The sequence below is a fragment of the Papio anubis genome, chromosome 13 (genome assembly GCF_008728515.1).
Source record: "Papio anubis isolate 15944 chromosome 13, Panubis1.0, whole genome shotgun sequence".
NCBI classification, from domain to species: Eukaryota; Metazoa; Chordata; class Mammalia; order Primates; family Cercopithecidae; genus Papio; species Papio anubis.
In genome coordinates, this window is record NC_044988.1 from 101,978,088 (window position 1) to 101,997,805 (window position 19,718).

The window sequence follows — 19,718 nt, forward strand, 5'->3', positions numbered from 1 at the left end:
TGCGCAGCTGGGGCTTCCTTATTTAGGGGAGACTCCTGGAGCCTGCCCCACCTCCTGCTTCCCTGGGAGTCCCTGGGAATTGCCTTTGAGGCCCCCAAGCCCCAGGAAGGAGGGGTTTCTTCTGATATTTGCAGGCGCTGCTGTCCTCAGCACCCGGGTCTCCTGCCTTCTCTGGGGCACCAACAGGAAACAGCCCAAGGAGACACAGAGGCTAATTTTGCCCTCACCCTGCCCCTGCCGTGACCCCTCCTCAGTAAGTGGCACCGACACACACGGGGCCAAGCTGCAAGTCTGGGGGTCACCTTGACTGGAGACCCTCCTCCCCCACGTTCTTCCAACTTCCCTCCATCCCCCCAGGTCTCTCCCAATGCTACCCTCAGCCCTGCAGCAGCCCTCACTCCCAATGTCTTCCCACCTCCTTACCCCTCTGCCCCCACCTGGCCAGCCCATCATCACCCTCCAGGGCCCAACTTAGAGGCCCCAGGACCTCCCTGTGCCCTGCCTGATGTCCCGCCTGTCCCCACGGAGCCTCACTTGGTCACCACCCAGTCCTGGTGGTGCTTACTGTGGCTGCACCCCGAGGTGTCCTCAGGGTCTAGCAGATGCCTGCCCAGACACGGAGGTGGAAGAAGGAGTGGGTGGGGATAGGCTCATCCTCCCAGGCCCAGGAGAAGTCCATGAGCCACACGTCCCACTGCTGATCCCACAGCGTCCTTTCTTGGGAACACTGTGGAGAAAGCTGTGGCACCAGCTCCTTCCTTTTGCAACTGGGATGAATCTCACTCCAGGATTTCGAGGCCCCTGGTCACACCAGGATCATAGGCCTCCCCCATCCCCTGGACACACAAAGACACCCAGATTCGAGTCAGGCCTCGCCCGCTCCCAGCTATATTTCTTCCCCAGCCACGTGTCCTCAGCTGTAGAATCAGGACCGTAAGGAAACTCCCTCATGGGGTTCTTATGAGGACGGCACGGTTCATGTAGGGGATGCTGACACCGTGCCTGGCACGTGGGACGCACACCACCTGTGACGGCCGCTCCCATGGTTTCTCAGCGAGTTTTCCAGCCACACTGCACTTCTTAGACAGGAACACTCCATCCAATGTCCTTGTCCTGCACTGGAGGGCCCAAAAATCTAAAATAGGAGTGTGTATGAAGCTCCCAGTGGAGCGTTTGGCACCTGTCAGCATGTCCCCAAGGGCAAGTCACCGCTCTGAGATTCAGTGTCTCCATCTGCAAAATGGGCCAGTAGTGGTTCCTCCCTCCCAGGGCTGCAGTGAGGATGGAACTGGATAATCCACCCCGGTCCCCACACCCTGCAGGTCATCATTGCTAGCAGCTGTGTGGTGCAGCAGGTGCTCTTGAGGGAGGAGCACCTCCAGGCCCTCCCCTGCCCTGCTGGCCCCTCTGCAGGGAGGCGACAGCCAGGCCCCTTCCCCTGGGGCAGCCAGCTCACGCCCCTCTCTCTCCCGCAGGTGCCGCTGCAGGTTCCTTTGGCAGTAAGTACACGCCCAGGGAGGGCGGCCAGGGCCCCTCTTTGCATGTCCTGGAAAAAGCAGGAGAGAAAAAAGGGGCTTCGGTGTCCCCTCTGGGACTTGGGCCTATTCACTCCGTCCTCTAATTACGCCCCATCTGCTTCTCCACCTCTCCCCCCTCCCCCTCTCCCCTCCACATCCTATGCCATGTGTCATGTGTCATTTTGCCGTGGCCTGCTGTCCAGCAAGTCTCAGGCTCTCCCAGGAGCTCCATCAGTGCTGCTTTGGAAAACGGGACCGGACCTTTTGCAGGTCCCTTGGCCCCGGGTGGGCTCCCTGCTCCTCCTGCCACCCGGGCCTCTTCTCTCACCTGGATCTGGGAGAGGAGTCTCTCCTGCCAGGCAAGAGTGGGGTGACCTTCCCCCACCAGGGGTAGAATCCACCCCCCAGCCTGACCGTGGGGGCAGCCTCCCTCTGAGCAGCCTCTGCAGCCAGCTTGGCCCAGGGCTCTGCTCGTCCAGGTCAGCTCAGGTCCCAGGGGAGTCGGACCAAGGAGGGGCATCCGCAGGAGATGGGGGTCCTGAGAGTTCCCCAGGAGGGTGAGGGCGACATGGTGCCCGCAGGTTATCAGTGAATGTCATCGAGACTGTCCCCAAACACTCACAGGGCGCCAGGCACAGTCTCTCATTTCAGCCTTGCAAACCCCTCCCCATGGGAGGTCGCCATCTGCTCCGAGAGGCAGCAGGAAAGGACTGGCCAATGTCAAAGAGCCAGCCGGGAGCAGACCCCAAATCTCAGAAATGCTTCTGGGGTGCACTGTCAGCCTCCACCAGGGCTCCGTGGGGCCCCACATCCCACCCACATTGTCCCTCTCAGACCCAGAGGGCCCCTGGCTGGGAAGCCAATGGGCCGAGAGGGCGCCAAGGACGCAGGCCTGCACAGCCGTCGTAAGTTACTTCTCTGTGGTGTCCCCACCCCAGCAACCCCCCCACCCTCTCTTGCTTTTCCCATCTCTCACCAGGCATCAGCAGGTCCCAGAAAGACCCCGACCCCAGAGGCCCTGTGGCCACTGCGGCCACCACAGCCATGACAGGGGCTCCCACTACTCCTGTCCCCTCCACGTCCACTGCCTGGGCCCCCACGGCTCCCAGCACCCCACAGCCCACAGGTGGGTGCCAGGGTACAGTGACCCCTGCCATCCCACCCTCTCCTGCTTCTAGCCTGCGTCCCCGCCTCTCTTGGGGTGGGAGGGTCGGCAGCCCTGTGCGGGAGAGCAGGGGCTTGGCTCTTAGAATAGAGACGCTGCAACCCTAGAGCTGGGAGGCCACAGGCCAAAGGGGCTTCCAGGTCACCTGGGTCAACCTGTTCCTGAGCCCAACCAGGGGATTCAATGGTCAGTTCAGCTTCCGAAATCGTCTTCCTCCTGCCCTTCAAGCCATTGCTTAGAAGGTCTCCCAGACCAGTGTGGCCAGACAGCTGCAGGAACTGGGAGGAAAGGTGCTGGGGGCAGCAAGGCCATCCTGACAAGCAGCCAAAGACCGGCCTTGTCTCCCAGTGGTGCTTCTGCCTCCACGGTTGCTGGAGTCCCGCCCACACCCTGCCCCCACCTGGCCCCCAGGGCCTCTCTGTCCTTAACCCCTCAGCAGTGCACCGGTGGGATGGATGGAGCAGGGTTAGCCCAGAAAGCAAACGTCTCTGATCAGCAGGCCAGAGGGAGCCTCTGGAGTTGGGTTTGGCTGCTGGGAATGTGGGGACTGCGTGTGTAGCGCAAGGCCAGGCCAGGGCCAGACGTCCTGCCCCCTCAGGGGTCTGCCACAGACAAGCATGGAAACCTGATTCTCACTCCCCTCCGAAGGAGGGATTCGCATACATTCAAGGCTGGGGGTGCTGGGGTGGGCCTCTGCTCTCACCTGGACTCACCTTGGGAGTGTCCCTGGACTCTGCGCACTGCAGGTGCCAGGGGTCTGAAAGGATTTTTCCTTCCCAGAGGGCTCCAGGAAGACAATGAGCAAGGGGAATTCTTCCTGGTCCCAGCCGGGGAGGGGTGCTCCAATAACCTGCCATATCCTGTCCCCCACCTCCCTGCAGGGAGGACCTGGTGGGGACTCCTGACCCCTTGGGTAGTGCCCTGGCCCTCCCTCTCTCTGATCCAAGAGGACCTGCCCCACTGCTCCTTCCCCCTGGAGGGGTGGCATTTCTGAAGGGCAGAGTCCCCTCCGTCAGCTCCTGCCTTGGCCTGTTGCTGCGTGGGCACTCAGGCTCCCCAGGCGGGGGCAAATGCTGAGAGAAAGACCTCCTCCTTCCTAGGCCATCCGGAGCGGGCTCCCCTGGGGGCAGCACATCCCACTTCTCTCTACATCCTTCCCTTTCTGCACGAGGCATTTACAGGAGGCAGGGGTAGCCAAAAGATTGGAGGATTTCAGGGAAGCCTCCTGGCCCAGGAATCCTCCTTGGGGTGGAGGACGTGGGTCACTCTGAGAATTCTGGACTTCAGACATAGGTTGGCCCAGCCACAGGGGAGCTGTGCTTGGCTACTGAGCCTGTGGTGGGCAGACAGAAGCAAAAACAGTGGTGGTGGGTGCTGTGCCTGCCTCCAAACAGTGGTCTGGCTGGGAGGCCAGATACTCTCCATATCACATGTGCAAGTGTACACACGCACACACACATGCACACACACGTACACACACATGCATGCACACACACGTACACACACACACGCAGGCACACACACGTACAAAAACACGCAGGCACACACACGTACACAAACATGCATGCACACACGTACACACATGCATGCACACATACGTACACAAACACACATGCATGCACACACGTACACAAACACACATGCATGCACACACGTACACACACACACATGCACGCACACGTACACAAACACACATCCATGCACACACGTACACACACACATGCATGCACACACGCGTACACACATGCATGCACACACACGTACACAAACACACACACGCACACACAGAGGAACCTTGAATCCATTTGCGGAGCTGCTTCTGACTTGGTGCCAGGGCAGCCGTGGGAGGCTGGGCAGATTGTGCAAAGTTGGGAATTAAAGAGGAAAAGTCAGAGGCCAGAGTGGTACATGTGGGGGAGGCAAGGATCCCCAGGATCCCCTCGGGGAGCAGAAGGCACACCCTCCCTCTCAGCAAGACAGTGTTGCTCTGTACCCTCAGCCCTATGTCAAGAAGCAGGACATTAGGGGAGGAGGTGCCTCCAATGTGACAGTCAGTGGCCCCCACAGCCCACATCTAGGGGCTCCTCCCTCCTTTTCAGCAACCGAAGCCCCTGTCCAGAGCCCCTATTAATAAAAACGATCATTGCAGTTGCTGAGGGTGAGTTCTCCCGGGCTAAAGGCTGTGCTCCTATCATCGTATCATTATATTCTGGGGTCACAGCTCTGTGAGATGGAGGCTGTTATTTTCCTAGTCCCACAGGTGAGGGGAATCGAGGCTTAGGAAGACGCAGCTGGATTTTATGATATGTAAATTATACCTGAATCAAACTGTTTCAGAAGAAAAAAAAAAAGAGGCAGCTGCCCGATGTCCCGGGATTATGGAGAGGCACAGGCAGGATTTGAACTCAGGGTGCGCCAACTCAGCCACCCAAAGCTGTTACCCTGAGGCCTCCAGGGGCTATGCTATCTTTATTTATTTATTTATTTATTTATTTTGAGATGGAGCTTCGCTCTTGTCGCCGAGGCTGGAGTGCAATGGTGCGACCTCAGCTCACCACAACCTCCGCCTCCTGGGTTCAAGCAATTCTCCTGCCTCAGCCTCCCAAGTAACTGGGATTATAGGCACCCGTCACCGGGTTCAGCTAATTGTTGTCTTTTTAGTAGAGACGGGGTTTCACCATGCTGGTCAGGCTGGTATCGAACTCCTGACCTCAACTGATCCACCCGCCTCAGCCTCCCAAAGTGCTGGGATTCCAGGCGTAAGCCACTGCGCCCGGCCAGGTACTGCTGTCTTTAAGGCCTGGCTTGCAGGGCTTCCCAGTTCCAAAGGAGCAGAGCAGGCTTCCATGGGGCCTTGGCACAGCACACAGGCCTTGGCGAGAACTTGCTTCCTGCACACCTGAGTTGTGTCCCTGGGCAGCCCAGCCAGGACTCTCTCCCTCCCCAAAACCCTGGTCCCTGAAAGATCCTGAATATCCCCGGACGCCTCTCAACAGGTGCTTTGGGCTCTTTGACCAGAGTCCAGCTGGGCCTCTGAACTCCTGGGCCAGATGTTTCTCCCGCCTGCCAATGTCAAGCTGTCTGGAGGACAGCGCTGGGGGTGGAAAACGCCGCTGGAGACACTAATCCTCTCCTGGGCTGGGCCACGGAGGGTGGAGGGAGACAGACTCCGAAGCAAATGCCTTCAGGGCTGGCTTTCTCGTGGCTCTAATTAAGCCCTTGCCAATTTGGGCCTGGCGGCCTCATCGTCCCACTGAACATCGTATTAAAGTCAATTGATGTCCAGAGCTCTCGGCTCCCAGCTGGGAAGTCTTCCGCCCTTGTTAGCTGGTAGCTTTTCCTTTTCTTTCCCCGCAGCCACCCTTGTGTATAATCCCTTCAAGAAGGAGAAAACAGCAGCCCTCCCCTGTCCCCCTGGGTTTGTCCTTGGAAATTTGGGCACAGGACAGTTCTTTGCCAGCCCTGCCTGCCTTCCTGGCTGGGGGTCCTGTTAGTCTAGGGGCTGAGCACTGTGGTATTTGGGGGCTGATTCATGCTGGGGTCCCTGGTGAAAATGGGCCCAGGCCAGGGGTCAGGAAGGTAGAAGGGCGGTGATCAGGGAAGCAAGTCAGATGCTGGGGGAGGCTCCGGTCCCTGGATTGGAGCTGGACAGGAAGGAGGCCTTCCAGAACGCTTCTGGACACATCTAAGATCTTGGCCGGGACACGTGCCCCACTTTGCAGCCATTAGAGACATCAGCTCAGAGAGGTCTGGGCCCAAAGACGGGACCTGGTCTAGCTCTGTCCTTCCGTCAGAACGGGGATCACACAGGGAGTGTAGGAGGGTCTCGCTGAAGCATATGCAGATTCTCAGGCATGAGGCCACCTCCCATCTATCTGGCTTGAAGTCTGTATGTGCTGCCCACAGACTGTAATAGTGTAGATGCTGCCTCTGAAGTAGATTTGGACCCAGTTCCTTTGGCCAATGTAGACAGAGCCTCTCCTAATAGTGCTGCTGCTTTAAGGGGCCTGTGGGGTGCGGGGCTGTGGTGCCTCAGTAAGTGCCCAGCTTCCCTCAGCACCACCCCCTCACATAACTTGGTTTCTTCTCTTCTTCCCCACAAGAGTGGACCAGGCCATCTACGGCTGCCCCTCTCTCAAGCAGGTGGTCCCAGGTGGCCGCCCGTGCAGAAGGTATGGGGGCAAGGCCTGTGATGGGCCTGAGACCCCGGGGAAGCGCCCTCTTAGACTCATAGGCCCCTCCCCCTGTAGTGGAAGTAGCAGGGGTGCGTGGTGGGGACCTGGGGTCGGCGGGGGGGTGGTGGTGCAGCAACCAACTGAGGGCACGGGTGTAGAATGTCGGTGCCTGGGAAGCTCTAGGGCATGGTGGTGAGGGAGCGGCCTGGCAGAGCAGGTCTACCAGCTCTGCCCCCAAACTTCACCTGCTTAGAGAGGTTCCATGTGGCACCGCCACGCCAAGCTCTTCCACCAGCACTCCCTCCGAGGGCTTCGCAGTCGAGTGTAGGTCCTGCCTCCCATGACAGGAACCCCCCTTTCCAGCTCCCTCTTGCTCACAGGACACCAGGGCAGTTGCTGGATCACAGAGAGAGTCAGAGGGGGCTCCCTGCAGGAGCGGGGGCCATGAGACCTCAGAGGGTGAACTGTGGCGGGTGAAGGAAGAAGGTGGCATATTCCAGGCCGCAGGACCAGCCAGGGCAAAGGCTTGGCAGTGGGATGGCAGGGAGCCTGACAAAGTGGAAAATGTGTGGGTTAAAGGTGGGAGGACGGGATCCTGGAAGACACTGACATCCTCCTGTTACATGGGAGGAGATGCACGGGCTCATCTGTAGCCGTAGACAGACACGCCAAGGAAACGCGCAGGCCTGCCTGACTCTCCAGAAGGGAAATGGTCCCTGGCCCCAGTTCACCAAGCCTGGGCTGGGAATTAGGGCCTGAGGTCTAGGGAACCGGTGAGCTGTTCCTCCAGCTCACGTGTTCAAATTCCCTCCAGCCCCAGCTCTGAGCAGCGAGCCGAGCTTTGAGCGCCCTCTACTGGCAGGAAGCTCTGGCGCTGGAAGCATATTTAGAGAGGGTCGGATGGTTGGTTCCTAGAAACCCGGAGGACCTGGGTCTGGTGTCCTCTCTGGTGATCGAGACAAAGCTGACGGGAGCCATCACTTCCCTGCCCTGGGCCCACCAGGCCGCCACAGACCCCCATGGGGAAGCCAAGGCAGTGACGCTTCCGGGACAGTGGCCTGCTCACGCACAGATAGGGCGCTGCGGCCCCGGTGGGATGCTGGGCAGGGCGTCGCTGTTCCTGGCTTGACAGCACTTGCGAGTGGGACTCCAGGGAGAACGAAGGATTCACTTTGGCTGGAGCAGGAAGATTGTTTCAGAAAGGGAGATGCCAAAGTCCTTAAATGCCAGGTTTAGTCTCTGGGTTTGATGCTCCCGGAAGTTTGAAGAGGAGGTGGGGAGAGCAAGAGACAGGTATGCAACACGCTATCAATCCATCTAAAAGCCGTTCGGCTTCCAAGAAGGCCTTAGCAGGGCGCGGGGGGTGTCACAGGTTACAGAAGTCATTTGGGGGAGTAATCCAGCCAGATGTGTCCATGGTCTGGGCATGGCTGATTTGCGAGCTCGGGATGTGCTGTGTTTCCTTCAGGAAGGGGCCCCATCTCCCTGGGCTCTTCGAGGAGAGGGGCTGTGTGATTTGAGGCCAGAGGGGCCTCTCCCTGCCTCACTTCTGAGCAGGCGACAAGGCTGCCTGCCCTAGAGCTGGCCCAGGGCTGCTTGGAAGCCTTTGCTGGGCTCTTCCCTGGGCAGCGGGACCATGGCAGACGAAAGAACCTGTTTCTCATCTCTCCAAGCTGTGGGCACCCCTGCTGCTGCCCCTGCCCCTGCCAAGGGCTACAAACTTTTCCAGCTCAAGCCCAAATCTCCTCAAGTGATGCCTATTGAAGAATTCCAAGGTAAGAGGATGGGCCTGGGGCCCCATCAGCCCTCCCCGCCACCTGTTCCCCAACCGCCACTGGAAAAAGACGGTGCAGGACAAGACGGTGCAGGACAGAGGACAAATGCCTGGCTCAGAAAACCCTCCCAGAGTAGCTGGGCCAAGGTTAAACTGCGTCTCTCTTCCCTACAGGCCTCCCTCCCCAAGGGAGCTGGGAGCAGGTGTGAGTCAGAAGCCAACTTGGGCACAGTGGGCAGGCCACACAGCGGGCAGAGCAGATGCCAGAAATAGCCTGTCCTGGCTCCCCTGGGAGGTGTGGTCCAGGGGCTCATCTTGGCTGAAGCAGAATCTGGGACACACGGGTCACCGATGCTGCTCTTTGGGACACTTAGAGGATGCCTCACCTCATTGTCTCTGGAGGGACAAAGTGAAGGGGGCAAATCCAGGTGGCCCACAGGTGGGAATGCCCACCATCTCTCATGGGCACAGGCTGTTTCTCCAGGGTCTCCCATGCCCTTGACCACTGGGTCAGTCCCTCCTTATCCCATCACAAAAAGGAAGCTGGGTCCTCTAGAGATACACAGATGGTGTTTCAAGAGGGTGGCCGGTGTCCTTCCTGGTTCAGGGGCAGCCACATTGGCTTTCTTGCTGGAGGGTGTGTGGGCGGGTGAATACTGTGTCCCTTCGTAGGAACATCAAGGGATGCCCCCCCATTCTTAGGGATGGTGACCTTCCTTACCAAATCCTCCACTGACATTGTGGGGTTCACCTCCAGTCCCTGAGAGCCTTGCCCCATGCTTGTCTGGTCCTTGGAGCGGAGCTGATTAGGCAGGGGTCAACCTGAGAACCACATAGGAGTGGGGTGCAGGAGGTGGCAGGACATGGTGGTGGTGGTCCTTGGTATGAAACCATGTGTTTCCAGGAGCAGCGAGTCACAAACCGGGCCAGGGCCAGGGGGAGGCAAACAGGTTCCTGGGGCACCTGCTTTAAAGTGGCACTCACTCTTGGCATCCTGCAAAACAACCAAACTTGCAGAAAGCTCAGGCTAATAAGAAAGGGTCCAGCAGGTGGGCATTTTCCTCCCAACCATCTTCCAAAGCAGCATGGGCAGGAGCTCCTGGCCCATTGCATCTTGTCCAGCGTCCATCCATGCATTCATCCACCCGAGGACACCACAGGGAGCGCGGTGAACCCAGGCGCCGCCCTCCCCCAGTGCACAGCCAGGTGGCATGACCCCGCCCCTCCTTGCATGAATCACTTTCTAATCACTCCAGCACGCGGGCATCCTTCAGTGAGCACTTGGCCCTGGTGCCCAGCCAGGCGTTAGCAGGTGCTGCCCACTGGCCCTCCCCGGTTCCCTGCCCACAGGGCCAGGTGGGAATCCCTGGGCTCAGCCTACTCAGGTTCTCCTTCGGGCTCAAAGCAGGGAGGCCTGTCTCTTCCTGAATCCGACAGAAGGGTTGGAGGCCTAGGGCACCATCTTTTCCAAAGATGCCTTCCTCCCTGCATGACCTGGGGTGAGTCCTTCCTTGCCCTGTGCCTCAGTTTCCCTGAATTATCACTGATCATTGATATTTTTCCTACTTGGCCGCCCCAGACTGCGAATGCTACGGTCACTCCAACCGCTGCAGCTACATTGACTTCCTGAATGTGGTGACCTGCGTCAGCTGCAAACACAACACGCGAGGTCAGCACTGCCAGCACTGCCGGCTGGGCTACTACCGCAACGGCTCGGCAGAGCTGGATGATGAGAACGTCTGCATTGGTGAGAGGGCGCGGACACGGCACAGGGAACTTGCTGGAATGCGTGCCCCCTCTGGGGCCCCCCGCATCAGAATCACCTGGGGAGGCTGTGGGAATTCTAACTCCAGGGCCCACTCCATCTCTAAGGACAGAAAGCTCCAGAAGCTACTCTATTAGTAACCTCCCCTTGCGGTTCTCCGGCAGGCACTGGAGTTGCAAAACTTACCAGTGGCCTTTCCCTCTCTGGGCAACTGGAGGGGACACTGACCCTTCCTGGTTCCAAAGAGCTGTGACTCTAGCAGGTGGCAGGCACTCAGTGGCAGAGGCCACTGAGCATCTGTCTGGGGCTGGTGTCGGGGGGGGGGGGGGGGGGACAGTCCCCCTCCATAGCTCCTTTCCAGAAGGGTGGAGGAACAGCCTATCCCTCCTCCTTGGGGGCCAGTTGGGGGCCAAAAGATGGCCTTGCTGCATACATTTGGGCGGGTGCCTTCCCCTCCCTGGGCCTTGGCTTCCTCATTCATCAAATCGGGAGGCAGATCAGATTAGTTTTCAGCTCTTTTTTTGTGGCTGAAGCTTTTCTTCAAACGCTTTACCAACCGAGGTCCAGATATAAAGCTGCTCTTCACCCCCGGTGGGCACCCGGTCTGCTTTCTTCCAAGTTCTACTCAAGGACTGGCTTTGGGGTAGAGAAGGAAGTTCATCAGGGCCTTGGGCCTGGGCAAAGACCAAAGCCATGACTGCCAACCAAAACGCACCAGCCTGGAATAGTTGCCCCCGTCGTCAGTAGAGGCCAGGTCTCAGCCCCAGGGGCTGTCCCCCAACCCTGCCCAGCCAGGCCCCTTGGGACACCATCGCCCATCCCCCACCCAGCAGGCGGCTCTGGCTGCGCAGAGGAGGGGCTCCTGCAAAGCTGGAGCTGTCGGTTTGAATTATGGCGGCAGCCGTCAGATAATTCCATCAACTCTAAGTGATCAAAGCCGCTGACGTCACAGGGGGCCAGCTGCAGGAACAGGGCAGGGCCTTTGGATCCAATTAGAGGCGCCCCCACCCTGGCACCGTCCTCCTCTCCCTGGCTCTCCCTGCCTCCACCCCCAGAGCCATCACTGAGCTGCAAGGTTTCTCAGGGTGGAAGATATTCGCCCCCTCCCACAAAGCAGAGCCCCAAGGATACCAACTGGGCCCCCCCGAGAGCAGGAATAGGCTGTTCCTCCACTCCCCTGGAAAGGAGCTGTGGAGGAGGGCCACCCCCACAGCACAGCAGCCCCAGACATGCTCAGTGGCCTCCGCTGAGCTTCTGCCATCTGTCGGAGTCATAGCTCTTTGGAGCTGGGAAGGGTCAGCGACCCCTCTAGTTGCCCAGAAAGGGGAAGGGGCTAACCCGGGTCACGCCAGAGCCAGGGCGGGGAAGGCGGGGCTGGGAGATTTTTGATCCCAGGGAAGGAAGCCGGAGTCTTCCCTCCAGGTCTGGACACCCCGGGCAGTCCCCACCCGCCGTCCAGCCGCGGGCTCACGTGGACCCAGTGTGGGGAGCATCCCCTGGGGAGTGCGGAGACCTGGCTGCGAGGCCGGGAGAGTGGGGGTCCGAGCAGACGGCGCCCACAGGTAGCCCTGACCACGTGCCCGTGTCCGTCCAGAGTGTAACTGCAACCAGATAGGCTCCGTGCACGACCGGTGCAACGAGACCGGCTTCTGCGAGTGCCGCGAGGGCGCGGCAGCATCGACCGCCTCCCCACGTTCACTGGCGCCAGGGCTGCTATCAGAGTGCGCGTCGTCGTTCGCATGAGCCTGTGGAAAGGCGGAAGGGGGCAGACCGAGGAGGCAGTGGCGGGGGCCTAGTACATCGCCGGGCGTGACGGGCCCAGCGCTGTCGCGACAGGCAGGAGGTAATAAATTTGATCTGGTGGGGAGGCGGGGCCCCGAAGACGCGGCAGGGCGTTCCACGAGACGGGCAGGGGAGAAAATTACCGAGACGGGGCAGGGGTGGGCGGCCCCCACGAGACGGGCAGGAGGTGGGCGGGCCACCACGACGGGGCAGGGAGGTAAGGGCCCAATGAAGACGGGCAGGAGGAAGACCACGAGACGGGGCAGGGAGGGCGCAACGAGATCGGGGTCAGGGGAGGTATGGCGGGGCCCCACGAGCCCACGGCCAGTACCGAGACGGGCTGGGCGGCCCCACGACGGGGTCAGGCGGGGCTGGGGAGGTGGGCGGGGCCTCACGAGACGAGGCAGGGTCGTGGAAGTTGGCGGGGGCCTGGTGAGATGGGGCAGAGCCGGGGGCGGTGGGCGGGGCCTAGCGATACTGAGCGGGCAGGTGGGCGTGGACAGGATGCTGCTGGGGTCGGGGTCCGGGCCGAGGGGCGGGTCCAAGAGCTCGGGGCGGGGCCTGATGCGATCTTGGGCATGGTGGTGCGTGGTGGGAACTACGAGAAAGACGGAGCTGGAGTTGGTTGAAAAGGGTTTTGCGGGGACAGAGGGAGGGAGGCTGTCCGAGTCGGCGTTAGCCGCGGGCAGAGGGTGGCAGGGCGCTCCAGGCGCATGGAACAGCACGTGCACAGCTCTGGAGACTGCAGGCGCGTCTGAAGAACCGCACCGAGGCCAGTGGGGCGGGGAGAGAAGGGCCGCGGTGGGAGGCAGCCGGGGGCCAGATCTCGCCCGGGCGCCGTTACCCTCCCAGCGGGACGTTTCACACCCAGCGCGCCCGGAGCCTTCTACACCCCCGGCCCAGATGGCGCCCCCAGGAGCTCGCGCACCCCGCTTCGCAGGAGCTCGGAGGTGGGGCGGGAGGGACCGGGCCATGCCCCGTGCTGACCGTCCCCTCCGCCCGCAGCCAACGTGTGCGATGACGACCAGCTGCTGTGCCAGAACGGAGGCACCTGCCTGCAGAACCAGCGCTGCGCCTGCCCGCGCGGCTACACCGGCGTGCGCTGCGAGCAGCCCCGCTGCGACCCCGCCGACGATGACGGCGGCCTGGACTGCGACCGCGCGCCCGGGGCCGCCCCGCGCCCCGCCACCCTGCTCGGCTGCCTGCTGCTGCTGGGGCTGGCCGCCCGCCTGAGCCGCTGAGCCCCGCCCGGGGGACGCTCCCTGCACCCGGGGGCCGGGGGTCCCGGGGCGGAGCCGGCGTCCGAGGCCGGGCGGCGAGAAGGGTGCGGCCCGAGCTGCTCCCAGGTGCTACTCAGCAGGGCCCCCCGCCCGGCCCACGCTCCCGCCCGCACTGCCCTCCCCCCGCAGCAGGGGCGCCTAGGAACTCCGGTCCCCGCACCTGCGATTTGGTTTCGTTTTTCTTTTGTATTATCCGCTGCCCAGTTCCTTTTTTGTCTTTCTCTCTCTTTTTTTTTTCGCTGGCGGTGAGCCAGAGGGTCGGGAGAAACGCTGCTCGCCCCACACCCCGTCCTGCCTCCCACCACACGTGCACACACGGGACTGTGGCCGACGACCCCTGGCCTGTGCCGGGCTCACGGGCGGCGGCGGACCCCGACCTCCAGTTGCCTACAATTCCAGACGCTGACTCGGTCCTGTTTTCTATTCTTTATTTTTCCTGCAACCCATCAGACCCCAGGCCTCACCGGAGGCCCGGTGACCAAGGAACTCACCGTCTGGGGGAGGAGGAGAGAAGGAAAGGGTGGGGGGCCTGGACATTTCGTTCTGTAGAGAACTATTTTTGTTCGTATTTACTGTCCCCTGTAGGGGGGACTGGGCGGGAGTGCCGGTCACCGCGGGGGCCGAGGGGCGAGAATCCGAGGAGTAAAGAGTTTGCTCACTGCTGCCTCCACGGCCTGTTTTCTTTCTGTGTTGGGGACGCTGGGCAGGTTTGCGGCTTAGTGAGGAACCCACAACAAAGCCTTAAAGAAACGGTTTCCCTATTGGGGCCACCATTTCCCTGTCCTCCTTACCTTCTCAAGATTAAGGAGGAGTGCTGGAGGGGACGGGCAGCTTGGGAGTGGTGAGAGGAAGCTCCTTCATTCAGGGTTCATCCCCTGGGACCTCTGCTTCAGAGGATCCAGCAGCTCTCCCAGCTCTGCTTGGTGTCTCCAGCCCTGGGGCCACACTTCCCCCTCGGTCCAGCCTCCTGTCCACCTAAGTTTATTTCAGAGCAGTGCCGGGGATCCGGTCCCGGTTGCTAACTGCTCCCACTGCTCCACCTGCAGGTGCTCCCAGCACTGACTTCTGCCACCACACCTGTTCTTTCCCGGCTGCGAGGTTTAGACCTGGGTCCTTCCCTTGAGTCCGCAAAGCTAAGCTAAGACCGAGTGGAACAAACTTGGCCTTGGGGACAGCAGGAGAGTACAACACAGAAAAAGAGGGGGAGGTATGACAGGACACTGCATAGGACTCACAGCGTCCCCAGCCCACATGCCAGCCCCTCCTGGCCTCCTCTGTTAGCTCCCACCCCCAGCACCCCGCTGACCCGTAAGTGCCTTCTGCCAGCCCTGATCCTCCCACAGCTGACCCATCTCTACGCTCACCTTCTTCCTTATGCACAGAACCCCACTGCCTGGGACCCAAAGCACCCAGATAAAACAAAACACCTCTCTGGGGCTTCTTGTGGATAGGAGTGGCCAGGGGACATAGCTCTGAGCAGTGAGATGTAAGCAGGAGTGATGGGTGGAGCTTCCAGAAAGTTCCTTAAAAGTCATGCCTTCCTCCACACCCCACAAAGCCTCAGTTGTCCAAGTTTGTGGCTCTGTTTTTTCTCTCTCATCCCTCCCTCTGTTCTTCAGTCAGCAGGATGGGGAAGGAGCCTTCTTGAGATACTGAGCGTAAAAGTGTCACCCTCAGGACAGTGAAGAGTGGAGCTGGGGGTGGAAGTTGCAGCGCCTGGGACACCTGCCCTGGCTGCAACCTCTGCACTGCTTTTATTTATCTACTTATTTTTTATAGAGTTGGGGGGGTCTCACTATGTTGCCCAGGCTGGTCTCGAACTCCTAGGCTCAAGTGATCCCCCGGCCTTGGCCTTCCAAAGTGCTGGGATTACAGGTGTGAGCCACCGCACCACCTGCGTGTCTTACTGTGTGAGAAAAAAAAATAAACGTTGATGTGATTAAAACACTAGAATTTGGGTTTTCTGTTCCATGCACACTTTCCAAGTTCTTGTGACCCTCCCTGATTGGCATATGGGCCCCCTGAGTCCTCTAAGGCCAGAGAGACTGAAACCCACCCTTCCTTGGCCGCAGTCCCCTGTGGTGACCCTCAAGTCACCAGGAAGAAGACTGTCCATGACTCAGGCTGAGGCGTCCACCTCTGTCCAGAACAGGACTGCCCCTGCCTTCCAGTGAGCACAGGGCAGCCGAGCAGAACTCACCCCAGAGAAAAGCAGCACTGGCCCCAGTCAGTAAACAGCAGGTGCTTCCTCCTAGTCATCAAGATGATAAAGTATCACCTAGAAGCAGAACTAGAGGCAGAACTTGAGACAGGGCCAGCAGGGCCCAATCCCAGTGGCCAGCCCTGGTCCGATCCACCAGGCTGGGGACCCTGGAGCGTCAATGACGTCCCAGCACTGTTCTTGTCTGGAGGCAAGTGGGTCACCCTCTGTCAGGCACCAGTGCCAGGCTGGCATGAGGGCTGCAGTAGAAGCCCCTGGTGCAGAAGGTGGGCAGCTGGGGGCTGTGAAGAGGCCCACACGGTGGTGCAGAGGGCATACCTCTTTATGTCACCCTGAGTGTGTCCCCGAATACCCATGAGGGGTCTGGGAGGCAGGGGCCTCTGTGGGCACCCACTCTGTCCTCCTTCACCTCTGTCAGCTGGGCCCGCTCTGTGTCAGCTCTTCTGGCACCGGCCTGTGCATCCAGGACCGGGGATGTGGAGCTCATTGTAAATCAGAGTGGCAGTCCCAGTCCCCAGGGACACACTCAGGCCCTGACCTCCCCGGAGGGTGGACAGAATGTTGCCAGTGGCCATTTGGAAAAACTCTGACATCTTCCAGGCAGCAGGAGAAGGAGAAAACAAGGTCGGCGGAGCCAAAAGTCCTAGACCATTCTCTCTTAAAATGGCACACCCTTGTCCCCAGAGCTCATATTTTGACATCTGGTTCTGGGAGGTAAGGAGGAAAAGGCTCCCATTGTGCGGCTTGGATCATCATCACCGCACTCCCAGGCGCTGTGCTTGCATTACTGCATTAACCCTCACCTGCACCCGAGGGCAAGGTTTTCAACCTTGGCACCATTGACCTTGGGGGCTGGGTCATTCTCCATGGCAGGGGGTGGGGGGCTGCCCTGTGCATGTGGGATGTGCAGCCGCATCACTGGCTTCCATGTGGCACTTCGATGTGCCCTGTCCCCAGTTGTTGCAAGTCAAAGTGCCTCCAGTAATTGCCAAATTCCCTGTCCCCAGTTGTTGCAACTCAAAGTGCCTCCAGTAATTGCCAAATTGGGGGCAAAATCGTCCTAGATTGAGACTCACTGCCTCCGGAGGAAGGGATTGTCATGCCCATTTTACAGAGGGGTAAGTGGAGGCTGGGAGAGGCAAAGTCACTTGCCTGGGGTCACAGTTTCTAAGAAGCAGAGGCGAGAGTTGAACCCAGGGCTGCCTGATGCCACAGTCCAGTGTTTCACCCCCAAGCCAGGCAGCCCTGGGCAGGCATCAGGCATCCACGCCCCCGCTGGGTGGCCGCAGCTGCCCCCCACCTCCATGCCTCCAGCTGCCTCCTTCCTTTGGCACCCAGAGCCAGGTCAGGCTGAGCAAGGAACCCTGGGGAGCCCAGCTTCATCTGAATGGCTCTGCTGTCAGGGGAAACGCCTCCCCTCCCCCCGCCCTCTGCAGCAGTGTGCCCTGTCCCCTGCCCCCACCTACTCCCCTAAATAAGCAGAATTGCTGCGTCGGCGTTTCCTGCCCAGCCCATGCCTTACTGTTACGAGGCATTTATGGGAGCCTGGGGAGCATCCAGCAGCATCTCCCGGCAGACCTGGGCCCGCCTCCTTGTCCTCCTTGTCTCCCCAGAAGCCTGGTCCATCCTGGCGCATCCCAGCCAGAAGAGTTAAGGGAAAGGCACCAGGAAGAAAAACATTACTTATTTATTTTTCGGTTTAAATCACTTGTCACAACTTGTAGGAAAGTTCGAAAATACAGAAAAGCAAAATCATAAAAATTTGTAAATTAAACTCACCCACAATTCTTTATCCAGAGCTAATAACTATTAATATTTTCTTTCTTTCTTTTTTTTTTTTTTTTTTTAGACAGAGTCTCGCTTTGTCGTCCTGGCTAGAGTGCAGTGGCACGATCTCAGTTCACTGCAACCTGCACCTCCTGGGCTCAAACCATCATCCCACCTCAGCCTCCGGAGCAGCTGGAACTACAGCCGCGCACCACCACACCCAGCTAATTTTTTGTATTTTTGGTAGAGACGGAGTTTCACTAGGTTTTCCAGGCTGGTCTCGAATCCCTGGGCTCAAGCCATCCTCACTCCTCAGGCTTCCAAAGTGCTAGGATTACAGGTGTGAGCCACCACGCCCAGCATAACTGTTAATATTTTCTGACAGGTATTTCCAGTGTTTTTCTGTAAAATGAAACCCACACTCAGACATCGCCCCTCACCCCTGCATTTGCTAAGCCCTAGCACTGAGGCTGGACATGCCTTATTTCAAGGGTCTCTGCAGAGATGCTGAGAGTGGGATCAATTAATATAATATGGCCATCTTACAGCTCCACACACCAGGGCTCTGAAAGCATCCTGGCCAGCGACCTTAGCCACAAGCACCAAAACAAAACACCAGGTGATTTAAGAGGCAAAGGAGATTATTTGAAGGATCACAGACCCCTCAGACACTTCAGGAGAGCAAGGTAAGAGTAGGGAAAGTGGGCTGCACGGTGGCTCATACCTGTAATCCCAGCACTTTGGGAGGCCAAGGCAAGCAGATCACTCCTGAGGTCAGGAGTTCAAGACCAGCCTGGCCAACATGGCGAAACCTTGTCTCTACTAAAAAATACAAAAATTAGCCAGGCGTGGTGGTGGGCGCCTATAATCCCAGATACTTGGGAGGCTGAGGCAGGAGAATCCCTTGAACCTAGGAAGCGGAGGTTATAGTGAGCCAATATTGTACCACTGCACTCCAACCTGGGCGACAGAGCAAGATTCCGTCTCAAAAAAAAAATAGTAAAAATAAAAACCAGCTGGGTGTGGTAGCAGACGTCTATAGTCCCAGCTACTCAGGAGTCTCAGGCAGGAGAATCTCTTGAACCCAGGAGATGGAGGTTGCAGTGAGGTGAGATCACGCCGCTGTAATCCAGTCCGGGCGACAGAGCAAGACTCCGTCTCAAAAAAAGCAAACAGCTGGGCACGGTGGCTAATGCCTATAATCCCAGCACTTTGGGAGGCTGAGGTGGGCGGATCACCTGAGATCAGGAGTTTGAGACCAGCCTGACCAACATAGAGAAACCCTGTCTCTACTACAAGTACAAAACTGGCCGGGTGTGGTGGCACATGCCTGTAATCCCAGTTACTCAGGAAACTGAAGCAGGAGAATCACTTGAACCTGGGAGGCGGAAGTTGTAGTGAGCTGAGATTGTGCCACTGCACTCCAGCCTGGGCAACAAGAGCAAAACTCTGTCTCAAAAACAAACCAACAAACAAAAAAAACAAAAAAGAGGAGGGTGAGTGGAGCCAGGAAGGGCACCCAGTATCCTGCACAGGGTGGCTGGAGAGCCAGAGCCCCAGATGCTGCCCTAGGCACAGCCCTTACCCCCAGGGATACCCCCTTGCTGGCCTCCCCACCACAGCTCCCACCACGCACCTGCACCCTCCAGTCCAGCATTTCCCACTCCAGCAAGGCGGATGGGCTCTCTTTCCTCAACCAGAGGAAGAAAATACAGAAAGAATGTTCACCGCAGAGCAGGTGTGTAAGTTGCCCGGGGTCACACAGCCAGGACGAGCCTGAGGCCAGGATTTAAATGCACTCTCTTGGGCAGGCTGCATAGCCCTGCACCTTTTCTTAATTGTATTTTTTCCGTTTATTTATTTATCTTATTTATTTTTAACAACAATGGCCTCATCGTGTACACATCCTTCTTTAGCCTGCTATACAAAACTTAGCACTGTATCTAGACTATCAAAGGAGGCCTTTTAAAATGATAGAGAGGCCGGGCGTGGTGGCTCACACCGACAATCCCACCACTTTGGGAGGCCACGGTGGATGGATCACCTGAGGTCAGGAGTTTGAGACCAGCCTGGCCAACATGGTGAAACCCCGTCTCTACTAAAAATATAAAAAATAGCTGGGCGTGGCTGCAGGCACCTGTAATCCCAGCTACTCAGGAGGCTGAGGCAGGAGAATCACTTGAACCCGGGAGGCAAAGGTTGCAGTAAGCTGAGGTCACACCATTGCACTCCAGCCTAGGTGACAAGAGTGAGACTCCATCTCAAAATAAAT

At 58.7% G+C, this 19,718-nt stretch overlaps 1 protein-coding gene across 1 annotated transcript in view; it reads left to right on the plus strand.

Moving 5' to 3' along the window:
• NTNG2 (netrin G2) overlaps nucleotides 1-14,128 on the plus strand; it is an 81,148-nt gene extending 67,020 nt beyond the window's left edge. The window contains 5 exon segments of the mRNA XM_031654670.1: nucleotides 1,476-1,499; nucleotides 10,211-10,378; nucleotides 11,991-12,081; nucleotides 12,083-12,123; nucleotides 13,184-14,128. Coding sequence (XP_031510530.1) covers nucleotides 1,476-1,499; nucleotides 10,211-10,378; nucleotides 11,991-12,081; nucleotides 12,083-12,123; nucleotides 13,184-13,419 — 560 coding nt within the window. The 3' untranslated portion in view covers nucleotides 13,420-14,128.
• The last annotated feature ends 5,590 nt before the right edge of the window (nucleotides 14,129-19,718 follow it).